The 27,741-nt window shown below is 38.1% G+C and overlaps 1 protein-coding gene across 1 annotated transcript; it reads left to right on the top strand.

Moving 5' to 3' along the window:
- The first annotated feature begins 3,236 nt into the window (after window positions 1-3,236).
- Window positions 3,237-27,737, top strand: LOC137391827 (inactive serine/threonine-protein kinase TEX14-like). The gene is made up of 7 exons (XM_068078369.1): window positions 3,237-3,472; window positions 3,738-4,001; window positions 4,309-4,426; window positions 5,121-5,239; window positions 5,446-5,547; window positions 26,251-26,470; window positions 27,663-27,737. Exons 1-7 carry the CDS (start codon window positions 3,237-3,239, stop codon window positions 27,735-27,737), a joined length of 1,134 nt encoding a protein of 377 aa, XP_067934470.1.
- Window positions 27,738-27,741: the final 4 nt, after the last annotated feature.

The following is a 27,741-nucleotide window of genomic DNA, read 5'->3' as shown; positions in this document are numbered from 1 at the left end:
AAAATTGATCTTGGTTCAAACACTCAAAAGAAAAAGATGTCTTTTTCCTGAGCATTTCAATAGCAAGCAAGATTTGCAAATTTTAATCTAAAAACGTCCTGGCAGTCACATCACATAAAACAACAAACAAATCTCAAGTGATAAAAAAATCTCTATACTTTCTGATAAAATTTGTTTAAACTTTACACTAGAAGCATTTAATTTGAAACAAGCCATTTATGCTTTTGATTTATATTATAGTTTGTATATGTACATGTATCTACTAATAAATACATGGATTTGTGACAATGCTCTGATAACTCGAACACTTTCACTTGGTCCCGTGAAGTTTGAGTTATCCATGTTTGACTGTATTTTGTTACTAATTTTTCATATGTGCAATACTTACATGAATCTGATGATTTTTATCAGGGGATGTTTGCATTATATAATTGCCATGGTTTCTATACCCATCCATACGATGCCAACCCTGGAATGGATTAAAGTTGTATCCCGAGGGAGCACTGTATATACAATGAATTTGGCTATAATTCGACATGCTTATCAGATTTTTTGATCAGTTCATTATGGTTTGGTGTAGCTACACTGTAAGTTTCACATGTCTATTCTAACTGATATTGGGTGTCACTAATTACATTTGTTGTTTATTTCATGTCTGATTTTTTTTTAGACAATTTTTGTGCACTTTCACTATTTATATGTAGCTGCAGACGGCTGAACCTACTTGTTGTGTAAATTGCTAGTGTTTTCTTTAGGTGTAAATTAAATAATCTGGACAAAATCAACTACTTGTAGTTAAATTATTATTATTATGTGTACTATTAGCGATGTCAAAGGCAGATAGTTGGAGTTTGAGTAGTATAGATTGCTACTGCGCTAGTATAGTAATACATCGACATACGAGGTTAATGCATTTTGAGACTGAGCTCGTATGTTAAAGTGCTCATATGGCAATGAAGCATTTCCTATTTAAAGTAACTAAAGACTAATTAATCCGTTCCCATGCTATAAAAACTCTATCTGATAACGGCATATTACAATGGCAAAACATGTTTTTAATTGTTGTAATACAGTTCCTACGCTCATAAAGTGAAACAATTACCTATTTAGTAGTTATGATCTGCAATAAAATGTAACATTAGTATCTCCAATACTGTTTGGAGGTCTTACCTTTGTGACGGCCATTACCAATGTAATGGCGGTATGAAAGAGACTTGACAGCAACAACATGTTTGGTAGACTAGACCTTTGTGGCACTACGTAACATAAATTTTGAATTGAACTCAAATGAATTTAGCTTACTAAACACGCACATAAAGACAAGTTTTAATCTTTTACTCAGCTTAATTATAATTTTGTCTTTCTTTTAACATTTTTATTCTTTTTGGCTTGGTGCTTTTTGCTTTGCTTTCGCTGTAACTTTTAGCCGGTCTTTTAAAAACATTTTTTAAACTGATTTTACAAATAAGGCCAATCTATGCTGTTCTCGAAAGCGGCTTCGTATCTTAAAGGTTTCTCTTATCTCAAGGCAACAATGACTTGAAATTTTGCTTTTATATCGATTTTATCTTGTTGCAACAGTCGTATGTTGAGGTATGAAGGTATGACTGTATGGTACTTCATCAAGAGCGTGTCCTAATCTATGTGTCTTTATAAAAATGTTCTTGGTCCAGTTCTTGTTTGAAACTAGCCAATTGGCAAGCTTCTGTGTAAAGATATATTTTGATGGTTGTGGTACAGGAATAAAGTTACGAGTAGTACTGAAATGAGATGTTATAGTTTACAGCTTTTTGGTATTACCATAGTCTATGGTAATACCAAAAACGTTTCAGCTATGCAGTCAAACCAGGACATGAAAAGTTGGTTCATTCTTATTTTTACTTTGTATGTAAAAACTGTCATATGTTGAACAATTTTTTTTAGCAAGCATTCACTATATATAATTTAATTCATTCCTGAGCCAATAATAACAATAAATTCTCTAAGCTTTTACATACAACAACAACACGAAAATAACCATGTAAAAGACTAAATATGAAAATAATTTCCTCTAATTGGTGAAATAATGCACTTTTAGGTTGAGAGTTTAAACATGCATTGATAGGATAGCTTTAGAAAGATGAAAATGTTGAGTAGTGTTTCTTCAAATAATCTTTTTCAAATAAGCCTTTTGAAGATCCCGACTTCAAAAGGCTTCATATTTGCTCAATAAATATACCGTAAAACCTCTATTTGAATGCCATGGCGCTCTATGTTTCAGCCATTCCTTTATAGTGGCATTTAATTATAGGTGGCGTTCAAATCAAGAGCGCTCATCAAAACTTTAGGAAAATAAATTTACCCATTTCACTGGCGAAGCGATCCTAGTGTAGCCTATATTTTGCACTCTCTTGGGTGGATCAGGATTAGTGCTGTCGCCTTCAGCATTTTTGCTAAACCGTTTTTCATACACGTAGAAGTATCAGATTGTGTTACACAAGGAGCTAATTTGATTAATGATAATAATTATTTCGATAGTGTCACTTCCAAAGTTGTGAAAATAAACTAAAGCTTTGGAGCCAGAAAATGGCCTTGACGTTTTTAATTTTTTAAAACGTTTTTGATGTTTCAAAGTTAAAATATGTCATAACAATGGCTGCTAACATATTGTGTGGTGTTCCTGACAAGTATTCTCACCATTCAACAAAACGCTTAAGTTAAGACTGTAAACCATATTATGGAGGAATCTGAAAACCATGGATATGATGTAGACCTCAGTGACTTTGAATCAGTTTGTAGTTCTGATGATTGATCCTTGACGATTGGCGTTGATGATCGACGGTTGACGATCGATCCTCTTAGGTACACCGTCACTAAAATCACGGCAACCCCTACAGCAGCAATGGAAAAAGGGATTGTTATTGATGTAACCAAGTCATTAGTACAATATTGTTGACACTTTTTTATGGACCACTTTTTATTATGGGTTCGTAAAAATCAAAGAATGTCAAATTGGTGAGCAAATAGAGGGGGCCTTCAATTAAAGCGTGACCCTGTATTTTTCAACCCTTCTATAGTGGGATTCTATTAAAAGTTGCGTTCAAATAAAGGTGGTACTCAAATAGAGGTTTTACGGCAGTTTGAAAGCAACTTAATGCCCTCAAGCATACAACATTTTTGAAATTTCCCATGTTTGTAGCACCTACACAAATATTGCCCTTTACTACAGATAATCCTAATTTTTCTAGTTCAGGAAAATGGCATCATTAATGCCACTTGGCTCTCTCAATGGTCTCGGCGCAAACCAAAAGGAGTTTTTCAACGCTGCTAAAACTGGGAACAAGAAGATTCTAAAGAAGCTTTTAGAAAGTGGCCGAATCACTGAAGTTGATGTGAAGAATGAACTCGGACAGACACCACTCTTTTTTGCATGCGCTGAAGGGAATGAGGATTGTGTGAAATTTCTTCTCGAAAAGGGTGCCAATGCGAATGAGTGAGTTAAAAAAGATGTTTAGAAAATTGTTTTGTTGTCATGTGTAGTATAAAAATATTTTCTCACTCATTGTGCATTATGTTATACTGACTATAAAGCATTGCATCTTATATTTTGTTCAGGTGTGTATTATGAGGAACTTCTATGTTCATTGAGCTGACTACAGCTTCAATCTATTTATTAATCCACTTTTTATTCTTGCTCGAATTTTCATTTTGGAATAGGGAGTTACAAAAGGTATTTTACATAAATGTTACTTGTCTAGGACTACCGCTAAAGGGCGAACACCTCTTCATGCTGCTTGCTTCAACGGAAGCATCAAGAGTGTGAGTGCACTAATAGAGAGAGGAGGTGATTTTCGTTTCCACGACAAAGATCAGAGGACTGGCAAAGACTGGGCCATACTTAACCCTGATACGAAGAAAAAAAACCTGATGACTGAATACATAGTGAAGACTCGTATGTTTGCAATGACACATTCAGGGCGAGATGTACTGCTTGAGCATCAGTCGTCAGCCTACATGAGAAAGTGAGACATTCCTGAGCTTTGTAATGCTGACTTCTTTTCCCCATGCATTATCCTACACCTACATTTCCGACCTAAGTCATAGTAATGCATAAATAGCGTTATTAAAACTGAAACTATCAACATATCTTGTGGATCTGCTTTCATTGTTCTAGCAGTACATACTTGGTGTATAATATGAATGAATAAATATTGGAATAGTATGGTAGCTTTGCAAGACTTACTGCAATGGACTAATGAATCTCTGTCTACATCTGAATTTTCATGTCGTATTCCCCTTGTTAAGTAAGTATTTCTGTTTTTCCTGCAGGCCATCAGACAACATAGGCTCTATTCCACAGCTTTTCAGGAGGCTCAGCAGTAAGGGTGGAGGAAAAGGAGAGGCTATTAGAGCTAGCGCCAGCCTTATGAGTCTCGGTTATGGAAAGGTCCGTCATTTGCAAAAAGAATAACTAGCACTTTCACTATTAATTACATTCTTTAAACAGTGGAGCTCTTTAGATGAATATTTCCGACCACCTGTTCAAGACGTGTTCAAGACATCTACTCTAAGGTTTCTAAGGTTTAAATTGTTTAAAAGTTCCTTAAAATCAAGATCCTTAAATGTTAAAATATAAAACATTTTTATGGCCCTGCTCAAAAGGTTTGCGTAGAGTTTAGAAGAATGTGCTGGAGCCTTCAAACGATGGTGATTTAAACTGAATCCCTAACAAGGGAACCAGTCCAATCTTGATTTATGGTGATGCTTCAATAAAATTTGTTCGTAACATGTGAAATGTTACGAAGTATTGTCATGTCTGCAAGTATTTGTCTCCAAGTAATTTTCAACTTAGACATCAAGCAATTCTCAAAACAGGTAAAAGGGAAAACTGGTAGAAATGGTGTGACTTTCATAATCTCATAACATTCATACTTCTTGATGTTTTAGTTTTATAACATCAGGTGTTGCTAGCTTTCGTTTTTAAATATCTCATGCTCAACACATTGTAATGTAAATTTAAAACGCACCTCTGATGTTGTGTCTTAGTAAGTAACTGTACTTCTCAGCAAGCTGTTAGTGTTCTCTGCTGAACAATCCGTGTGTCTTTGCACCAAACCATTATTATGTTGGTAAATGCGTAGGTATATGGAGGGGAGAGAGGTGGCACCATCAGCACGATTCCGATGATAGCAGAGTCTATGTTAAAGCATGATGACTATGGAACCACCTTCATGGTCAGCGCCTTCTTTGTCATGGAAGGGTGAGCTCCGGGTCAAACTTGCTTATGCTGTTTATATCATTGCTGTTTGTAAGGTGTATTGCAGCTCCTGCTTTGATGACATACTCTAATATTGTAAATTAGTGTGTTGAATCGTGTTAAATTAGTCATGATACCCACACTATCTACAGACCAGAAGTCATTGATTTTATGTAATGGCTTACTTAAATTCAGGTCTTGAATTACAGCATGATGATGGGACCAACAAAAGTGTCAGTAAAGAGACTCCATCATGATCCCCCTAAAGGTGGAGTTGTTGACCATTTGATTAAAGAATGTGAGAACATAGCGTAAGTTTTATAATTCCTTCTATATGTGGTAAATGCTGCTGATGTTCAACCTTTTCGAAACTGGAGCAATCTTTGAAGGTTCGAACTGGAATGTTTGTTATCAAAATGCAACTTAATGACCAATTAATTAATAATAGAGTGATAAATTGGAATGTCTACCTATCATGTCTAGAGATATCTGTAATTAAAACATACTTATCAAAACCTGACTAATGGTTGGCATTAGCTTGTATTGAACGAATTGAAGTTAAAATGCCTTTGCTCAGTTTAAGGCTATGCCAAAGGCACCCTTTAAAAGTTGACTTGCAACAAAATTCACATTACAGTTATTTGGTAACAAAAGGTTCACCGTGTCTTACTCTGCTGTGTTGCGGGTGCAAAATATGTGAAAATGTGATTACAGGCTCTTAAAAGCTCAAAAATGAACAGTAATCACGAAAACGAAAACGCTGTTGGTTGGAATCCCTTTATTTCGACGACGTACTTGATGTGGTTATTGTTTTGACACGTGATGTTATCACGGGAATTGAAAGGCCAATAAAAAGCTCAATATAAATTGTCTTGTAGCACTAGTTTATGACAAACACTTCGAGTTCTACCGGAAAGCCATTCTCAAATATAGATGCTCGCTACTTTACAGTTTTATTTCAGCTTGGTCTAATCATCTAGTCGTAATCTGATCATGTGACCCATACTTCCTGCCAACTTGCGCGAACAATTTCTGCAACATTTTTCGACTATCACAAGTGACCAACAGGCTCCTCATGTTTATCAGAGGATGATATGCACTCCTTCGAACTAAGGTTAAAAAATTAAACTAATTTATAGGCTAGGTTTTGAGATATCAGTGCTCAAAATGACAGCGTTATAATGATGATGAAATAGAGCCCGTAATGACAATAGACATGGTTTTATTGAATGCGCGAAGTATATTTTTGAAACTATTTCAACGAATGAGGTTGCATGAAAGTGTAAACAGAAGCACATCGTGTTCAACTACGTCCCATCTGAGCCGTTTTGGAAAGGAATTCCAATCTACGGCGTTTTCGTGATGGCTGCGATTAACTGTTTGTTTTTGAGCTTTTATGAGTTTGTAATGATATTTCAAATATTTTGCACCTACAACACAGCAGAGTAAGACATGGTGAACCTTTTGATACCAAATAACTGTAATGTGAATTTTGTTGCAAATCAATCTTTAGTCTCAAGCTGCTGACCTCATTTTAATGTCTCACGATTTCACCTCTTTTCGTTTTGCTTTGGTAGCAAAGTCTTAGGACTTCTGCAGTGATAGTTAAGTGCACTAATGCACACCAGTTGAAGACTTTTCGAAATGCTAGGACTAGTATCAGTTACCGTAAAATCTCTAATTGAACGCCATGGCGCTCCAATTTTCAACCCCTCTTCTATAGTGGCGGTCAATTGGAGGTGTTGTTCAAATAGCGGCTGGCGGTGTATTTTTAAAACTCTTTTCCAGAATTTTCAAAATATAATTTTAAAATCAGAATTTTGAGAATATAAACTTAGCACTATTTCGGGCGAAGTGAATGTCGCTTATACGTATTTTGCTATCTTCAGGTGGAAACTTATTATTAAACTTATATTACACCTTTTTTTGATGCAATAAATCTGCTAACTTACCTCCAAATTGTCAAAGATCTCTTCATAAATATGCACCGAGAAACCGAAATATATCTCTACCAGTTGATATCTATTGCTTGCAATTAACCTGCGATGATATTATAGCCTGTGTCCTTCATTGCAATTTGTTGGCATTTTCAATTTTTTATTTTATTCTAAATTTGAAGACATATTTTTATTTTATATCTATATTTAACAATGTTGCATAAAAGCTCATTGCACTCATTGATATATTTGCTACAGTTTGCAGCCAGCACTAGCTTTTTATGTGCAATAGAAGTGGAATTATGAGCATCGATCCATTGTAAGCCGTGTTAAGATAGCCGCAAGGATGCTATTAAATAACATGCTATAAATCTGCATATTTATAAGTTCTATAATGATAATCTATCAAATGATACAAATTTATATTCATGAACAAGTGACATAAACAAACCATACTTATATTACATGTACAAACCAAACTTAACGCTTTCAAAGCAAAAATATTTCCATCATTTGGTCGGATAACTGCATTCTGATTGTTGCTTTCAATAGAACGAACATCTTCTAGTTGTCCAATACCTTCCACAATATCTTCTGGCCTCAACTCCTCTTCTGCAATGCTGACCTAGTCAATGTTAGTGGCCAAACATTTTTTTGGCAGAGCAAAACTTTTACGCGCTGTATTTAGCACAAATGCATAGTGTAAAAGTTTGCTCGCTAAGCGTAACCTCCAGTCCAAAACTTGCAAACCGTTTTTGTATGCATGTTCTTCGAAGTATTAAGACCGCGTTAAATAAGGGACTACTATTAGCCTGAGACAGTTAATAATTATTTCTATGGTGTGGCGTTTAAAGTTCATCTACTATTGTAAATTTAGACAGTTTTTTATATAAGTACATGTACCTCGAAATATCAAGACCGCGTTAAACAAAAAACTACTATTAGCCTGTGACTGTTATTAATTTTTTCTATGGCGTTGCTTTCAACGTTTTAACAAAAAAGGCGAAAAGCTTTGGAGTTGTACAACGGGAGAATTGATTGTTAATAATGTAAATGATTCATTATTAATATGATTTTGTGGACACTTCTACTGATCACTTGATATTATTGGTTCATAAAGATCAAAGATGCGGTCAAATAGAGGTGGCATTCATTTAGAGGTTTTACGGTATATATACGCCATGGCACTCTTGGGACGATGCAAGTGAAAACTTTAGTACTTGACATTTACACATGCAAATTTCTATGACAAAAAATCCACAAATAGGAACTTTTCTATACATTGAAGCTGAGTGCTTTGTGTGAATGTAATCAATAATTTATTTTTGCTCAGTTTTACGGTGGTTTTATTGTGACCAACAAAAAACCTGAAGCTTTATGATGTTACAAATGATTATCTCATTCGCACCTGACTAATTTCCAGGCAATTAGCCCCAAATACTGCTCATTTTTCTGAAAATTGCCGTAATTCAAATTATTACTACAAGAGACAGACTTGAGATAATTTACTCATTCAAGTTACACAAGAACCAGCCAAGTCTCCTCTTTTAAACGATATTACATCCATATAGACAGATCATATTCCTTTTATGTAGACCCGTGCCTCAAAGAAGGTAGTTTCAGGAAATTTTCGATTTTGAAAAAAATGTTATTTGCTGAAACAAAGATTTGCACCATAAAAGTTGCATAATATACAAATTTTGGCTAAAATTATATATTTATTACATACAATACATAGTTATGAATATTATTTATACATATGCAGTTAGTCATGAACATGAAAATCATGAATCTCTAATTTCGAACTTTGCCTCACGTGTATCATCCTTCAAACAAAAGCATAGCAAATCTTTATGCCAATATAACTCAAATAGATGTCATAAAAATGTTTCAAACAATAAAAATATGTTCAATAACTCTGTTCTTAATTTTTCAGATTTCATAGACAGCTCTAAGAATCAATACAATCCTATCGAAACTGAATGATAACATTAGTCTGACTACGGCTTACAGCCTGAAAAGTGCATTTTTACTCGAGCATAACGATTCAAAGTGGCAACATTAAAAGTTAATAACTTTGAAATTAATGTTTTAATTTGATTTATGCAGTCTTTCAATATCTTACCATTTCTGAATTTTGCATGTTTACTATTGGAGTTGAAAAAAATTGATCGCGAACGTAAAATTTCAAGTCGACAGGATGGTTTCTGGTTTTGGTAGAATTCGAGATGGTTGTACTAATTTGGTTACAACTTTTGCCAGAGATGTCATTGAGGCATATTTTAAAGTTTGTCTGATGGCCAGAAATTTTTCTTTGTAACTAATCAAAAATATTCTTTTAAAATTTGAAAATAACAATGCAATGAGTTGGTAAATTTCAGACGCGAATTAACTCTTGTTGGGTGCCTAGCAACGTTATAAATACGCGAGTTAATTCTTGTTGGGTGCCTAGCAACGTTATAAATACGCGAGTCAACTCGTGCTGGGTGCCTAGCAACGTTATAAATACGCGAGTTAATTCTTGTTGGGTGCCTAGCAACGTTATAAATATGCGAGTCAACTCGTGCTGGGTGCCTAGCAACGTTATAAATACGAGAGTCAACTCGCGCTGGGTGCCTAGCAACGTTATAAATACGCAAGTTAACTCTTGTTGGGTGCCTAGCAACGTTATAAATACGCGAGTTAACTCTTGTTGGGTGCCTAGCAACGTTATAAATACGCGAGTCAACTCGCGCTGGGTGCCTAGCAACGTTATAAATACGCGAGTCAACTCGCGCTGGGTGCCTAGCAACGTTATAAATACGTGAGTCAACTCGTGCTGGGTGCCTAGCAGCGTTATAAATACGCAAGTCAACTCACGCTGGGTGCCTAGCAACGTTATAAATACGCGAGTCAACTCACGCTGGGTGCGAATGAGTTAAACTCCGAATCAAAAACCAAAAAGAAAAGCATCCATCAATTTTGGCTACATTTACAAATGGTATTTATGGTTTTTACTCGGTGCATGATTTTGCACACTGAAAAAAAGCTATTATTTGGGTTAGCTATCTGTTACCATGAACTGCTAATATTCCGGTTATAAATGTCTTATGAGGCAATAGCCTGACACATTGATGTATACTTTATCAAAGAACTTGTTTAGCCATTCATCTATACCCACACTTTTGTAAGGACACCTGGTTAAGACAGTTTGTCAAGACAGGCTCGGTGTATTCATTAACTGACTATAAATTCAGGAAGATTTTAAAGCTTCACCGCTAGAGTTCATAGCCACCATTCAATAATTTGAGTCACCAACCTATTGGGATGGAGTGAACTTGATTGGCCGCAATAGCTCATGGCCAATCCCAGATCGATTTTATTTTAAAGCTCCATGCATATACATGATATACATGATATATATGATATATATACATTTACTTGGTTTTCATGCTTTGAACGGATTCTGCATTGACCTCTGCTGACGAATTTGCACCCTACCGTTCCAACGATTTGAAGTTGCAAAACATCGATCCTACCAAGACTCACGACGTTCTCCTCAAAAGAAAACTTTTGAAAGTAGACTCGCTTTCGAGTCACAGTCGCTTTTCAATTCATCCTTCGTACACTAACTCAGCCAGGATGCTTTCTATATTACAAAACAGCATTAGAATTTGCTTCTTGCTTTACGGTTATTACTTCAGAAGTCGCGTGAGCGACCGCCATTTTTAGTAAAGAGCTTTTTCAATGCTAGAAGAGTCAAGTCTAGGAAGAGGTCAGCACCAGTGCAGTGGGAATCTGTTCAATCACTAGGTTCAGTTATCGTAATATGATTCACCTTCACGTTACTACTCATTGATATAATTAATACTATCATAATAATTTAATTGCTAATATTTTTAAACTGTTTTCTCTTGATAACGATACATTACTACCTAAGGCAGTGGTTCCCAACTACCTTGCAGCCATGGACCCCCTGAGCTCCTTATCTAAAAGTCACGGACCCCTTTATAAACTTCATAATATATGGTGCTTATAACAATGCATTGTAAATTGAAATGTTTTATTTTTCATGGATCTTAGTATATCGCTGAAATTGAAGAGGGAGAGAGAGAATTACGTGTTTGCTGGTTACAGGTTTTGTTGTTTTGTACTACTAACCGGAAATCAGGTAATATCCAGCGATTGATGCACATAGGTGATAAAAGTCTGGACCCAAAAACCTAACAAGACAACGCGACCAGCCCGCCGGAATTGCATTAGCCCCAAAACCCAGGCTAGCACAATCCCAACAGAGCTCGATCATTAAACCCTGCCCATATGGTAGTCATCGCCTATCCTTTTAGGGTTTATATCATTGATCCAACCACTATAAGACAGAAATAGCTGTAAATAACTAGCTAGAAAAACCAATACTGGCACCAACCTGTGAACCCCCTCAAAACCTCCTGTGGACCCCTAGGGGTTCATGGACCACCAGTTGGGAACCACTGATCTAAGGCAAGACCTAATGTGTGGATTTAGCATATGAGAATGCCTGAAAGTCTAATCCAGGAAATATGCGACATAGTAAAGGAAGACATGACTCCAGATAGCATTACTGTTAGAGAGCTCATACCATTAAAGAAAAAGAAATGGTATTTTAATATTAGTATTAGACCTTGTAATATGATGAAACATTGATATTAAAATGAGAAAAAAACATATATATCCATAATATTGCACCAAAACCAGTAACATTGCATACCGTGATAACCAGTTTTTTAGGGTCTGTATTACCATCTATAAACTAGCTTCCTGTGCAGAGTATAACAGAATGACAAATGTCTTTGGAGTCAGTAAGACAAGCATTCACCGACACCTGTTCTCATTTGGCGACGCTATGGCTATGGGGCTATGGCTGCCAAGAAATACTGTTTCATAAAATGGTATACTGATAAAGAGGCTGGAAACTCGGCCAACATCACACAAGCCAACTACAAAAATCCTCAATCTATAGGTAATTTGATTTTATATCCTAAGAACAGAACTGTATAAATTATGATCTAAAAAGCATTAGCCATAGGTGTTTGATGGCTTGGTCACTTTTATTTTGAAGAAAACTTATTTTATGTGCTATAGATGGTAAACATTTGGAGATAACTCCACTGGCAGATGAAATGGCTGATTTCTTTTCCAGGAAAATGTACCCTGGCGTTGTGTTGCAAGCTGCTGTAGATGTTCAGTATTTGCTTAGGGATATTTATTGTAATACCCCAGGCAGTGCCCACGTTGCTGCTGTATTCCAACGATTGGCACTTTGTACGGTTTTGCAACAAAGAATCTCCCAAAATAGACAAAATTATACTTTATGCTGCATACCTTATATCAGGAGAAATCGTGAAAAGATATGTTGGCAAGAATCTTACACCACTGCAGGCATCATTTAGTGTCTACCCCGGCAAAGCTCGCATATGCACTGAAATAGCCTTTGAGCAATGTAACTCTAGATGGCATATCCTGAGAAAAAAGGTTAGGTGTCAATGTATAGATGGTTCTCAAAGTCACAACCACTTGTTGTATGCTACATAATCTTTTACAAACAAAAAATGTGAGCAATCCATGGCCCCTTGTAAATCGTTTAAAAATGAACCAGCAGTTCAAGCCACCCAAACCTTCGTTTAATTATGCAAGCGATAGACAAGCTACAGAGTATCGAGCTGCCATCAGAGTCTTTTGGCTGACATGCAATCTTTGCTTTGATCTTTTCACATATAATACAAGTGGTCAACATTATTTAATTGCATCTGAAAGTTGACTTGCTTGTGTAGATACCAAATTATCTGTTAAATGCGTGTGTCCGGCATTTTATTATATGTATCGCAGTCTGGCATCTTATTCTATGTTGCATATGCTTTTATATATTATACTGTAGAATTTATTGTTGCATACTAATTTTTTAATAGAGTGGATGATAACACAACAAATCTTCTTAAAACTGTAATCAACTCTAGTCTAAACAGTTGAATCTTTAATATATCACATTATGAAAGTATATCTTGCAAATTCTTTTTACTGCTGATAAGGATAATATAGTACATAGATTGTGAAATGATTAAATACGCAAAAAATATAGTGACAGTAATTGTTATGGGAAAAAATATTAGTTGAAAATCATCGAGAACATTATGCATAGGAGCAGCATAAGGTGATATGTAGCTAGATTTAGATGCAGTGGATGGAAAGTAGTGAGAAGTTCAGAGAGTGGTTGAAACATGGTAAGACGCAGAGGGAGTGGACAGTATGTAGTGTGCGATGCCGAGGAAGTAGATGGAAAGAGATTTAATGTAGAGACAGGAGATGGAGGGTAGTTAAATGTATAGGCAGTGGTTTGTAATAGTTAAATGTTGAAGAGGTGGCTGAATGTTGCTGTGCAACAGGATTTATGGTTGTAATTCTTGAGTTGTAAGCATGAGTTGGACTAACATTGTTGATAATCCTTGCAACATTAACCTGTTAGATTTTTCAATCAGATCACTGATGGCTGCCCTATCTTGTCTTTGCAGCTCTTGCCGTAATTGATCTAATTCATCAGTCGCTTTTCTTGTCTCTTTCCGAGGAGCAGCCGCTGCGAACACTGCGTGTTGACAGCAGTCTTGGATTACGAGTTACTTCAGATACATCAGATCCTGTAAACACGCATAAACAGAATTAACTAAAATATTGTAAAGGAAACTGTCTAGGCAATGAGTATATATATATATTTCAAATATATATGAGTGCTGTTTAAGATGCTCTGAACAAGCAATAAACTTCACGATGTGAGATTTCCATTTTTTACATTTACTGTGTAGAGTTGAGCTGGGTATTATCGATTCGGAACCATTCGCATTGAGCATTTTGATGATGTTGAATAGCAGTTCCACTGCAAATGCCTTCACACAAGTTTAGCGAAGTGAAATGGCATCAAATCTGTTTAGATTTTGCCGGTTATTTGATTCTGAGTGAAAAAAACTCCAAATCCACTCGAAGCATGAAAACCCAGTAATTCTCTACTTAAAATATAATTACCAGTTTGAACCAAATTAAGATACAGGTATTTTAATTATTTTCTGCAACCATGAGTGATCAACGAGTTGACATACATTTTCAGCCATAACAGATTTTCTTTATTCTTTGTCATCACACACACCTCTGTACCCGCACAATAGCTGTTACTGTTGCTGTTATTCTACCATCTCTCTATCTAAATAGCTGCATGGACCAATGGGATTTACCCATATCGACCTAAAGCAGGATTCCAATGACAATATTTCCTTACGTTATATTTTCACCTTGCTCTATTCTTTAGAGCCCCCTACCCTCAGCGAGTTGCTGTTCAATTTAACCTATCTGGCGCTATTTAGTACAAAATTATTGAACAAAAGCTCCTTCTTTAAAATTTTTGTATTGATTACCTCAAGCTGATTGACTTTGTGTAGGACTTGCCCAGTAATTATGTGCTACTTGAAGCTGCTAAAATTAGATTTCTGTTTTTCCAAAATGATAACCTCGTTTAAGCTACTTACATAAATTTCGATGTTTGGCAGTGATAAATGCACTATTGCTTGGGACACCTACTTTTAATGATCAGTGAGTTAGAGTTTGTTTGGGCTGCTTTTTCACTAAACTACCTCCTTGGCTAGTTCTGCCAGTCGCCAAATCATACTTTTTTATGCTTATAATCAGCCTGCAGGAATCTTATAACATCAGTCTTTTTTAAACATCCGCGTATCCAGCATGGCTGGTACTTTTATTTGAATAGTAACATTTTCACATCAGTAAGTAATTTATGGGCATGTTTTCTGTTTGATATTAGTTGATTGTTGAACACTAATCAGCCTATGAAATATAAATAGATTTACTTGCAAAACTATAATCTTATTAACGTTTTCCTGTAGCAGTTTGTATGCTCGTACTAAAAAGTTATTAAAGATGTGGTTACGTCAAATTTAAGTTGATCTTAAAAGAAAGCATTTTTTTTCTTTATCAGTTGATATGTTGTTTGTTGTGTTACGCGATCGCATTGCCAAGATATTTGAAGATTAAAACCGAAAAAATCTGATCGCCGTAAAAACGCTCAGGCCACAAAAATGTGCCCAGACTTGCCCAAAATGATGTCACGCGTTAGACAACCTGTTTCTATCTCTCGTATTCACATCGGCTATTTGCGATGAAAGTCTAGTCTTACGCGGCTCTATTGGCATATATCTTATTTTGTATTTGCTCATGTTGGCTAGAATAAAATTTTAAATCCTGCTACAGATGCATTATTATGAATGTTTCAAAGGCCTCAAATAACGAAAATTGAAAATTTGCTCTACTCACTTTCTCCAAATGTTGTGTAAACATTTGGGTACCGACTACCAATTCTACCGGTCTACGGTAATTCTGTCAAGTCAACTATGTAGAACGCGGTCTTTGTATCAGCACAGTTCTGCAGCTACCCATACTAACGATATACAGCCTCCCATAAGCCCCGCCCACATTATGTCTGTCGCCTATCCTTGGGGCAGGGCTGTATATCATTGCCTACACCGTCTACATACTAGTTTCTTACTAGTAGTATTCTTACCGAATACTACCGAAGTGAAATAAGCAAGCCACGTCTTTGAAAAGAATATAGATAGGGATAGAGTTTTAAGGATGAGAAGTCTGCTGCAAACTGGATTTGAACTCACATTCTCCAGTTCTGCGGACATCCTTATACCATATCCAATTCACTACAATATTCTGCAAATCATGTTTTGCATTATCTTCAACAATATTATTTTATTAAATAATTTTTACAAGCAAAAATATTTTCATCTCGGCATAAAGCTTTTATTAAAAATATTCATCAAGTCGTGACCACTCACATAGTATTAGCTGATACAATAAGACAAATTCATCTACTGCAACAAACTCAAACAAAACATCATGGCTTATGCAGCACACATTCAAGTCTCTCTTTCCCCTTTATGGCAGTTTCCACACTGACAAAGCTTCTTCGGCTGGTGGGACGACATAAACATTCTGTAATCAGTAAAACAAATGCAATAAATATATGTCATTCATAGATATGTCATTCTAAAGCGTATCTATTGACAGCTTCCAAATTGGGAGTTAAATAGATTGCGAGTGTAATTTTAAAAACGAATAAACATTTAATAAAGGCACAAGTACGCCAAGCCAACGATTCAAAGCTTTGGTTCTGGAAATTGAAGATTTGCAATGATCAATCGATTTTACCCACTTCCTACGAGTGAAAATAATTTGTAATCGAGACTCTAATTTACCAAAGAAAATTCGAAAAAAATATTAAAGCTAGGTAAAACGGTAGATAAGCTATGAAACGATGATTGGAGATAGCAAAGAATTATCATTTTATTAATTAGTATATGTATTTATGACTATAAAAATATTACATTTACTTAAGTATAGAAGACTCTAAGTTAATTTACCTCCATTCTGTCTTCCTCTGCAGCAAAACGCTGCTGACGCCTGTCAGCTTTGACCATAGGCTGTCTACTCCAATCTTTTACTAAAAGTTGCTCAGATAACTCTGAGTCGCAGTCGCTCGAACTTGAAGCCATTTTAAAACTATGTATAACTTAGTAGTTGTTGAAACGCGTTGAATCAGTAACGATGAGAATTCTCTAACGATGAGAATCTTCGAGATCACAGACAACGCGTTTTACGAGTGATAACATTTATTACGGCCTATATACAAATTTCGCGCTCATGATTGGCTAACGAAGCGACCTCAAATTTATCGCTCGTGGTTTCGTTTCAGATATCTTGCTTGTGATGTCACGGAAGAAGCACCCGCTGGAACGTGAGCTTTTTAAAAGAGGGCCTCATTCAAACGCATATATCTTTGGACAGGGTTGGTCTACAAAGACAAAAATGGCATCAAATTGTAGCTGATGTTTTAGCCTTTTATGGGTCTTAATTTCATTAAATTGAATTTTTTGACGCAACCACATCTTTAAGGATACACTAAAATTGATCAAGGAGAAGCCATTTTAAATAGGCCTAGTTGCTATACTTTTTGTTAGGTTGTACAATATAATTGGTAGGATTGTCTATGGCTTCTGTATTCAATAATTATTGTGAGATTTCTTTAAACCTGGTTCATATATATGTCTACATTGGCGATTGGGAAATCTTTCCTATAGTAACCACGATTGGAGGTTGAAAAAAGTATTGTATCATGTAGGATTCAAACTCATGATTTTCAGCTTAGTGGAGCCACATTCTAGCAATTGCACCACTCAACAACACTCCTAACATTCGAGAATCGAGAATAATTGTACACCTGACATGAGACTACCAGGGTACTAGTGTAAATAATTGTACACCTGACATGAGACTACTAGGGTACTAGTGTAAATAATTGTACACCTGACATGAGACTACCAGGGTACTAGTGTAAATAATTGTACACCTGACATGAGACTACCAGGGTACTAGTGTAAATAATTGTACACCTGACATGAGACTACCAGCTTACTAGTGTAAATAATTGTACACCTGACATGAGACTACCAGGGTACTAGTGTAAATAATTGTACACCTGACATGAAACTATCAGGGTACTAGTGTAAATAATTTAATAGCTGGAACAGTTTTAAGGGCTGTTTAATGATTAGACACGCTTGTTCGCACGTTAGCCCCTATGTGAATTGAGTTGCCGATAGCTTTCTTCTATCACAAATATGAAGGAGTGTGATCGCATGTCATCTTGCAAAAGAACTTCAAAATGCAATTTTTCTGAACAGTTGAAGAGGAAGCTTGAGGACATGCTAGAATCAGATGTTGGTAAGTGAGATGACAGTTGCAATTTTTTTGAAGATAAGTGCCAAATGTTGAAAGTTAAGGTCTTTCAAGTTTAAAAACACTCAGAGTTCTGTTCATTTTTTGCAGCAAATGCATTTCTAATTTTATGGTTTTATAAATTTAGAGAAATAGAAGTCATTAGGTAGCGTATTGCACGATTACCTGATGCTTGCACCGTAGAACTATACCTAAGTTTTTCATGTATAGTTTTCAATTATTGGCACTCATCTTTTACTGTTAATGTTGAATGACAATTTGTAAACACTTAATCCATCCAATCCTGTTGCTCCTTGTTGGATTCAACCAATACTGTCAATTCTTTCTGTAGCATGTTGTGATGATCCTCGAAAGAGGATAGCAATTATGAATGGCTCTAGTAGAACGCTAGTTAGAAATCATATTGACTGTGATGATCAGCGACTAGACTGTCTGCCTCCACAACCCCAACAATCAAATCAGCTGCTATTCTGTCCAGTTATTCATGATGAACCATTTGAATCATTTGGTGCTCCTCAACCATGTGACGACATCAAGCCGCTCTCTGGTAATGCAATAACAAACCTATGGGAAATTAGGTTGTTTAGAGTTTCAACAGTTTTGCCACAACTTTGGGGAGCGTAGTTATCAATCAACCTGCTTTTAGGTGTATATGCGCCATAGTATATAAAAAGCACTCATCAAGTATATCACATTCCACTGCTATTATTTGGTCTAGTTAACCGTTGTTACATGTATGGACAATATAATCAGTATATATATTTTTATCAAGCTAGACACATGTTGTTTAAACATGAATGCCTTTCATTGCATTTGCTTTTTAATTGTTGTATCACGCTTTTCTAGCCATTCAAGATTATTCAAGGTTAAAAAGTCAGTCACAAATAGCACCCTGCACTAAATGTGAAGGCAAAAATGAGCTGTTAGAATTCAACAAAATATGATTTCCCATTTTCATCACATTATGGCAGGTTTGTCCTATGCATGTTTAAGAGCAGTAGCGTCGCAAATTACATGGTGCAATTGGGTCATAGTCGAAATTGAACAGAGTGAAATTATTTTTGACCAAACGCGGTGGTTTAATTATGTTGATCAAGCAAGCAGTGTCTGCTTGTTGTAATCTAAGATGGCAATGACCAAGTTATTTAAAAGGTATAAGGAAATTTTAAAATGATATTCAAATTTATAATTTTTTAAAAAGCAACCGTATTGCTTTCACTACAGTCAAGATAAAAACTTCATTTTGCTAAATTTTTCTCTTTTTTTCGGTAACTATTTTGCAGTTGCAAGGAATACACTACCCTTAGTCCATAGCATGGAACAGAGCTTCATAAAAAACTCTGTCAGGCAAGGGAGAATTCCACGTCACTTAGCTGAAAGGAACAATGTAAGCTGGCCCTTGTTGCAGAATTATTTTTAGCTCCATTAAATTGTTAATCTGATAAATTCGGTTTGTTTGCTGCATAGAACTATTTTTTTATTTTAATAAACCAAAGTTCTCTTTAAATATCACGTCAAATAAAATTGGAAATTGCCAACTAAAAATGGGTATAGATAATCCAAAGCTGACTATATTTTATCTAGAAGTTCCACATAAAAAACTAAAAACTGTCAAGTACACGGATTTAAATATACTCAAGGCTGCGCTCCATTACATTTTGCACTCCATTTTATAAATGTTACACAGATTTGAACTTATTGGTCTCATTGTAAAGGAAACTGCCATGTTCCCTTACTGCTCCACAAAAATCTAAACAACTGAGTGCAAGGCAATAAAATAAATGTATATTTCATGAATATATATAAGCATACAAGCAGTTCAATGTGTGCGCAACAATGAACAGCATACAAGAGACTGACAGCAATCTCTGCTTTCTTTAGCTTATCTGGGCTCCTTATATACGCTCTGGTCCTTGGCTGGCTTTACCCTATTGGTATCTTGGTAATGTGTCGGTCTAGGCAGCTGATATTTGGCCGGCCGGAAATTGCACTCGCGACTGTCTTTTGCCAAGTTGGGGCCCGGTCATAATGCAGTCCTGAGATCAGTTAAGCAGTCGGCCCTGGCCTCGGCAATTTTCTTCTGCTACACTCTCCCCCCAGTGGAAGCCCTGGAAGCTGTTCATTCAGCTTCAAAAGGAAAGATTAGCTGAGACCAAAACCGGTGTTGCCGCGCTTTACGCATTAGGCGCCGAATCTCGGTCTCTGCGAAAGTCCGATCATTTTCGGAGAGCCTCCGAGCCTTATCAAACTGGCAGTACAAAGGGCTACCTCCTGCCAGCAATGGCTGTTCTCAAGCAACTGGAGGCTTGTTTTTCTTGTCAGCGATAGAGGGCCTCGTCAGCTGTAAGGCCTCCCAGAAGACAGGCTTGTCACTTGGCTCACGACTCGGCCCGTGTCAAGGTCTCCTCTGCTCGGTCCCTGCGCCGAGTAACCGGGCTGCCAGTCTGCTCCTCGGTCAGCTCTTTCCTTCGAGCAGGCCGGTTATTAGCTCGGGCGGTCAAGGTTAGCTCGGCTGTAGACAAGCAACCAGTGATTGCTGAATCGGCTTTAGATGGGGACTCTGCTTGTTGCTTAGGCGCAAGCCTGTCCACACTGACGACTTGCCTCTCAGTTTCTTAGGGGTTTGGTCAGCCACAGTCAGTGTGAGGTACACGGCTTTATCAGGAGGTCAATCAGCCATCCTCTCGAAACCCAAGTCACTTGACTTTGTCCACCTGGTAGACAACATACCACAATTGCTATCCTTGTGTGCCCTCCGGCATGACATCACTTGATCACTGGAGATGTGTTGTCAGCGGCAAGGACACACGTAGATGGCAAAAGGCTACAGTAAGTGTTGTCTGTTCTGTAATGGTGACGCCACACAATGCCCGGTTCACGCATTGCCCTGGTCACCTCTGACCAGATGGCACCACTGATGTACATGTATAGCTCCGCCTGAACTATCCCCTTCTTAGTCGACATGGTAAGCAGCTTCTTGATCTTCACTCGTAGCCTCTGAGTCGGTGCTTGCGTCGTTCTTCCGGTTGGCTTGGTCTTCCGGTTGGCGTGGTCTCAGATGAGCAAGAGATTTGGGTCGGCTCAGCAAACTCGGCTTTTTTAACTTCTACCCAATTGAGTTGCTCATGTATCCCGAGGGGCTTTCATTGTGCTCCTTACTCAATCGGTTGCTCGGCATCCTTGAAGGGAACGATTCAAGAAGGCCTCTGCTGGTCGCTCGAAGGCAGCGTGTCGACCAGGCGTGACTCAACATAATCTGTTTGTGTGAAACAGATCTCACCATGGAGGCAGTCTTACCAAGACAATCTCGACACTTTTATGGTGCCGAGATCCCACTACCTCATCTGAGTCTGAGATATCCGTGCTCTTACACACAGGTGCGTACTTGTCAAATACTAGAGTAGTGTTTTTAGCGTAGATATTGGTAGGTCTTCGGGAGAGCACTTGCTCGCTGTATGGTGAAAAAGCAAATGGTTCCGTCCTACTAACCTCCTGAGATTGTCGCCTTTCCTTGGTCTTTGTATCCCTATGCGAGGATCGCTTGGGATTGGCTGCTACTGCCGATAATCATGCCCACTCTTCGTATTGGTCCAATTGGCGAAGCATCCGAGCATTGTGCGGAGTAACACTAAGTGCTTTTGACTCCAGACTCGGCAGTCAGATTGGCTCTTCTGGCGTATCACATCATCGTTTTGCTAACTGCCTCTGGAGTTCCTTTAACTGTACCTCGAGTTTTTGGTTAAATTCTAAGCCCTTGGTAGGTTCAGCTCTCAGCTTTGCCAGTTACAATTCAGCCTTCGACTCGGCCCTCTGTTTTCTGGCTTTGGATCTTTTCATATTTGGTCATTTACAAGGCTCTATAGTGGTTAATGCTTGACTGAGCTCTTCCAGGCAAGCGTGGAATGACGCAAACCTGCTTTCATTTTGTACCGAAGACTGTCCTTGCCGCTGAATCAGACAAGCGTGTTTAGGCAAGGCATTAACGACCGGGTCTAGTCCTACAAACTTTGCCTCGAGCTTTGGTTTGTCTCCTTGCTTTCGTCTTTTATTCAGGAGCCAAATCCAGTCTCTTGGAGCATAAAGTGGGGGCCCCTCTCGGTCTTCTTGCCGGATGGCTGTTTGCTCTTCTCTGAGGGCTGCATGCACTTTTTCCAGCCTTTTCAGTATCTTCACCACATATTTGTGTGCATGTTGAGCCTCGGTGGGTGGTGGGCTGAACTCAAGCTGATCTGGCAGGCATGACTCAGCTGAGGATCAGCAGATTGACCATCTCCCCGGTCGCCATGTGTGGTGTGCCCCACGACACTCTCATCAACTGAAGAAAAGACCCGTCTTACTCCTGACCTCAGGTCAGCAGTAGTGCTCAAAGGGAGTTCCACTATACCATTAACTTGAGGGTGGTAAGGAGTGGTGTGCATCCTTTTCATCCGCCAGAGCTGGCACAGCTCAGTCATTAGCTGACTCAGATTGTGCCCCCTGGTTGGTGTAGATTTGCTCGAGTAGGCCCATGTAGCATAACACTCACTTATCCAGGGCATTAGCCACTAATTGGGCTATTGCTTCTGGGAGAGCCAAAACATCTTTCCATCTTATGGAAGGGTCTGTTAACACCAGGATCCACCTATTCCCTTTTAGCGTTGTTGGCATCAGGTCTACAGTTGCCTTCTGGCGGGGCGTCTTGCAAATAGCCTCTGCTTGCAGCCGGCCATCTTCGTGTTGTTGTTTCACCACTTGGCAGACCTCACAACTCTTGATCAGTCTCCTCACCGTGGCTGTCATTCTCGGTCACTGCCAGGTCAGTCACATTTCGCTGATCGACCCACCCAAGAGTGAAAAAGAGTGTAATTCTGCCAAACGGTTGTCTCCCTTATGGCCGGTGGGTAGACCATGCACCACCGAGGTTGGCCATAGTCTGAGCCTCCAGTACTCAATATGGTCGCAGCCGAAGGACAGACTGAATCCTTCATAGTTGTCGGAGAATTTATGATCTCCCAACTTTAGCTGATCCTGGGTCAACTCTGCTTGAGCATTGCCGCGGTACAGGGTAGTCATCGATTCTCGGCCAACAGCTTGAATCTGAGCCAGCTCCTTATCGACATCACCTTAAGTCATCACCCGAGTCATGTCACAGAGTCCCGAGGTGGTTTCGGGTGGTCCTGGGTCAGCCCTGGCTGCCATGCTGGCAACGGGCTAGCTCACAAATGACTGCTTTGCACATGGTTCTGGCGACCCTTGAAATGGTTGTTGGGCTTTCCTCGTGTCTTTCTGACAAGGCCTAACTTTCCATTGCAAGCTCTTTTCGAGTCAGTCTTTCCTCTCATAGATCAAAAAGCTTGCATTGCCAGCAGCCCTCACAGGTCTGCCAGCTGAGCCCATCAGTGTTCCCGTGGCAAGGTCCGACTCGGTGCTCCAAAATGTACTGGAACTCGGCTAGGTTCTTTAGCCATCTGGCTACTTGTTTGGGGGTTCCTTCCGTCTGCATACCTTTTGAAGAAAAATGTGGTTTATGCAGAGATTGAACCGCTGTCTGTAGAGGTAGGGCGGGAAGCGCTTCACGTCTTTTTATCACAGCCAACAGTTCTCTATGGGTAACACAGTAGTTTTTCTTTGCCGGTGCCAGGGTCTTGCTGAAGAAGGCGATAACCCTCTCAATACCATCTTGCACTTGTGACAGCATGGCACCCTCTTCGCATCCATGTCCTGGATGTAAGGCTGGCGCGGATCGGGGTAGCCCTCAAAGTCCGTCTGTTCTTCCTGGCCCCACATTCCGTTTCCTCCTTTTCCTGTCAGCTGGTGCAGAGGCTGGGTTGAAGTAGGGAAGCTCGAGGTAAACTGCCGGTAGTAACCTACCATACCCAGGAAGTCTTGCGGCTTCTTGAGACCCCTGGAGGTTGGCTATTCTTGAACTGCCGCGTCTTCTTTGAGATTGTAGATATGCGTTCAGCGCTACCCACTTGGGCTAAGGATTGTACCTGTGACTGGAATAGCCTACACTCAGACAGTTTCAGCTTCGGTCAAGCTTCCTCCATTTGCTGGAACGCTTCCACCGGTGTAAGTGAGTATCGAAGTCAGGGTTGATGACGACATACAAGTAGAGTAAAAGCATCTTCCAATGCAAGCTCTGGTGTACACACTCCATCAATCTTTGGAGGGTGGTTGGCGTATAGGCAAGCTCAAAGGGCAGTACTTTCATTTTCACAGGTCGGAGCTTGTAGCAAACGTTGACATCTGTGCATCACTGTCCATGGGCACTTGCCAATAGCCACTGACCAGGTCTAATGTGCTAAAGTACATGCTGCCAAAAAAGGCATCGAGGCTGTCGTCGTTCGGCCAAAGAGTGACAGTAGGCATCATGCTTAGTGACGGCATTTCAGCTGTCGGCAGTTGATGCAGAAACACCACTTGCTATCCATCTTTTGGACCTACTCTGCTGGGGTGCTCCAAGCACCTCCAGCCAAGTCGATGCGAAGGCTTCCCAATAGGCTGGGTCCCCTCCTTCAGTGAAATGTAGTGCTCCAGCTCGGACGTGCGTCCCACATCTGTTCGCATCCAGCATCTGCTGGTGCTGAATTTGCTCTGACAGCGCGTCAGCAGCTTTGCCAGCCAGTTTCTCTGAGCTGCCACGAACAGGCCCCCTAGGTAAGCTGGTACCCTACCTCTGGCATTTTTGCACTTTTTTGTGCGATATCCGAGCTATTGGTGGGTCGTGAAAAAGGTGGTCGTTATCCACCTGGTGGTCCTCCACTCCCATATAGGTGCACACCTTAAGTGTAAAATAGACATTTAAGGTGCTTACAAACGTTCACCATAGTGTTGTACTGACTTGTATCATTGTTAAAAATACAAATAAGTAGTTTGTGGCCTTGAAGGTTGACCAGCAAGTTTAACAGAAACAAACTTTAAGAATGTTTGTTCTCATTTAAGTGTGATAGATATGTCAGATAGGTTTCAAATCATAACGAAAGTCTTTATCATGGTTAAATTCAGTTGTTCATCAAATGGTTGTGGGAAAAACCAGTTGAAATTAATCAGGATTTACCTTCGGGTTGAATTTCACAGTCAAGTATTATATCTTTACATAGACCGGTTTTGAGTTGTATTGAGCCTATGTTATAGTTTTCTTAGTAAAGTTATTGCTGTCATAAGAAGCACAATGTTTATCGCTCTCATGAAGAAGCATAATGTGTTAATGTAAATTGCCAGGAAATTATTGCATTCGCTAGTTAGGAATGAAATTGCATCTAAACTATCTCTAACTGGGGGATAGTGAGGTTTTTGAAGTTATTTTTGTAGCAATTGCAAAACTCTTGATGCTTTTTCATGGCCCCAAAAACTCCAGTTTAGCATTGTCATAAATCAAACTATTGATATTGAACTATTTTATATAAATGTTTGCAGCATTTTATATTGTGCATTATATTGATTAACAGTTCATAAGAGCATCAGGATGCTGAAACATGACTCTTAACCTTCTAGCATCATCACTATACATGCTATCTGCTAAGTTTGTAATGCCTAGTTAGTTTCAGTATTATATATTCATATATTTATAGCCATAAACTTTGGTGTGCGTCTGATCCATGTAGCTAAAAATATGAAAAACAGGATTCTATATATATATAATTTTTAAAATAAACTACAGCAAATTTTCACTCAGGAAAGTTATGTTTAATGGTTTGCTGGTGTTGTAAAAATATTTTTGAAGTGTATGCGCTTTCTCTCAAATTCAGTTATGTGCAGCCAAAACAACAGTCAAAAGGCTTGATTAAATTCCTGATATATCTCTACTAGAAACCAAGTATCTCGATTGGATACATATATATATTACAAAATGATAACCACACAAAAGTATCATTTAAACTGCATAAACTTTATTGCTGTGTATTATCAATACATGAGTTGTTACGACATCACACATTTTTTAACATCCAGTCTTAGTTGACAGTAAACTGTTTTTTATAGGCTCATGTTTTACGCATTTGCTAGAAATGAGCTTAGGCATTTATCAAGTTTTTGATTGAGTAAGGGCAGGGATGCATGTGTTGGTGGTAGACACATTTAATCATTCATAGTTTCTGTTAGAAGGTTGGGAATGTATGAATATTGACTCACTCAAGTCATATATAACGCGAGGGTAGATTTGCATATTTGAATACACTTTACCTTTGCCAGTAAAGTTTTTTTTACTGTTTTATTCATTGCTGCTAAACAAAAAATCCATTCTCAAAAAGAAAGCACTTTGTGAACTTTTGTTTTCCATAGATGTTTGAAATGCGGACTCAAACAACTTACCGAAGCGGAGTTTTCCTGTCGCCTTCGTTCAAATATGATCTCGTTGCCAGGCATGCTAAAAGAGGAACCCTCCTTGCTACAAAGCTTTTACATTGTTTCTTCACGGAATATGATTTGGCATACGCAGGTGGTATCTTTCCACAAGATGACAAACCAGGGCTTGATGGCATTATTCTTGCAGCCATTGAATGTAGGTTTTATTTCCTGTATCAGTTATCTTATTGAATATAAATAATACATGTAAAAATATGTAGTAGTATATAATATATTTTTATATTATATATACGTATAGTATAATTATATGTGTATAATTATATTACATGTGTAGATTTTGTGTATATACATATAATCATATGTATATACACATATAAGCTAAAGCTATATAATCATATGTATATACACAAAATCACAGCAGCATATACATATAATCATATGTATATACACAAAATCGCAGCAGCAATTTAGACGAGGGGATATCTATATAAATCTCAATATTTGTCTGTCTGTGTGTCCAGTCATAGCAACAAAGCTTTAGGGATGAAAAATCTGCTGTGTACTGGACTGCTGTGTACTTGGAGCCTTAAGTGCTACAGACAGACATCTATCCATTTTACTACACTGTCCAATTGGCTATACTATTTAATAAATTGTGCGCATACTCATTGCACATGCCAATCTTTTATGGCTTCACGCTAAAAAATCCACCTAGCGTTATCCTAGAAACTTTTGCCAGAGGAAAAATGCTCTAACTCGCATGGGCAGCAAGACTATCGCAATCAGTATAGACCTGTAGTAGGCACTGTAGCAGTATAGTAGCACTGGTACAGTATGAATTACAGAGAACTAAACGCAGTACACAGAAATAAACAGAATACACTGACATAAACCTTCATTTAAAAGTTAGATTTGCACATGTTGTATATGCATGTTGATTGCAAGTAAATTTCCAGTACAAAACCTTTTTTATCACCCATGTAATGCTAGCATTCACCTAGTATATACATGTATATATATTATCTCGTCCATTGCTGCTTCTGTTATGTTGCTTGTTATGTTGCATCGTCACTCTGCATCAAATCAAAGAACTCATAAAGCTGCGGCTAGACAAACTGACATATTGATTGATTGTAAGATTCCCAATTAATATAATCCTGATTCTTTTTTATTGATTTGTAGAATAAGCAATTTTATTTGAATGACAATGATAGGCCTCTTCAAAAACTGCTATATATACATGGATAAAGATATTCTTACCCTTTTCATCAATATCTGGCTTTTCCTTGCAGCTATCTAGACTGTAGACAGTATCCGTTTAAACTGCATCTTGTTTATAGCCTTTTATAGCCTTCAATCAGTTGGTGACTGACTGCATGTTTTAACAGATTTTGCCTCAACGACTGGCAGAAGATGTGCTGATAGACCAACTATTAGATCAACATTATCAGCAGAGATTTTAACTGC

Source organism: Watersipora subatra, chromosome 1, assembly GCF_963576615.1.
Source record: "Watersipora subatra chromosome 1, tzWatSuba1.1, whole genome shotgun sequence".
In the NCBI taxonomy this organism is placed as follows: domain Eukaryota; kingdom Metazoa; phylum Bryozoa; class Gymnolaemata; order Cheilostomatida; family Watersiporidae; genus Watersipora; species Watersipora subatra.
Note: the sequence above shows the minus strand (reverse complement) of the source record. Positions and strands in the feature narration are given on the sequence as shown.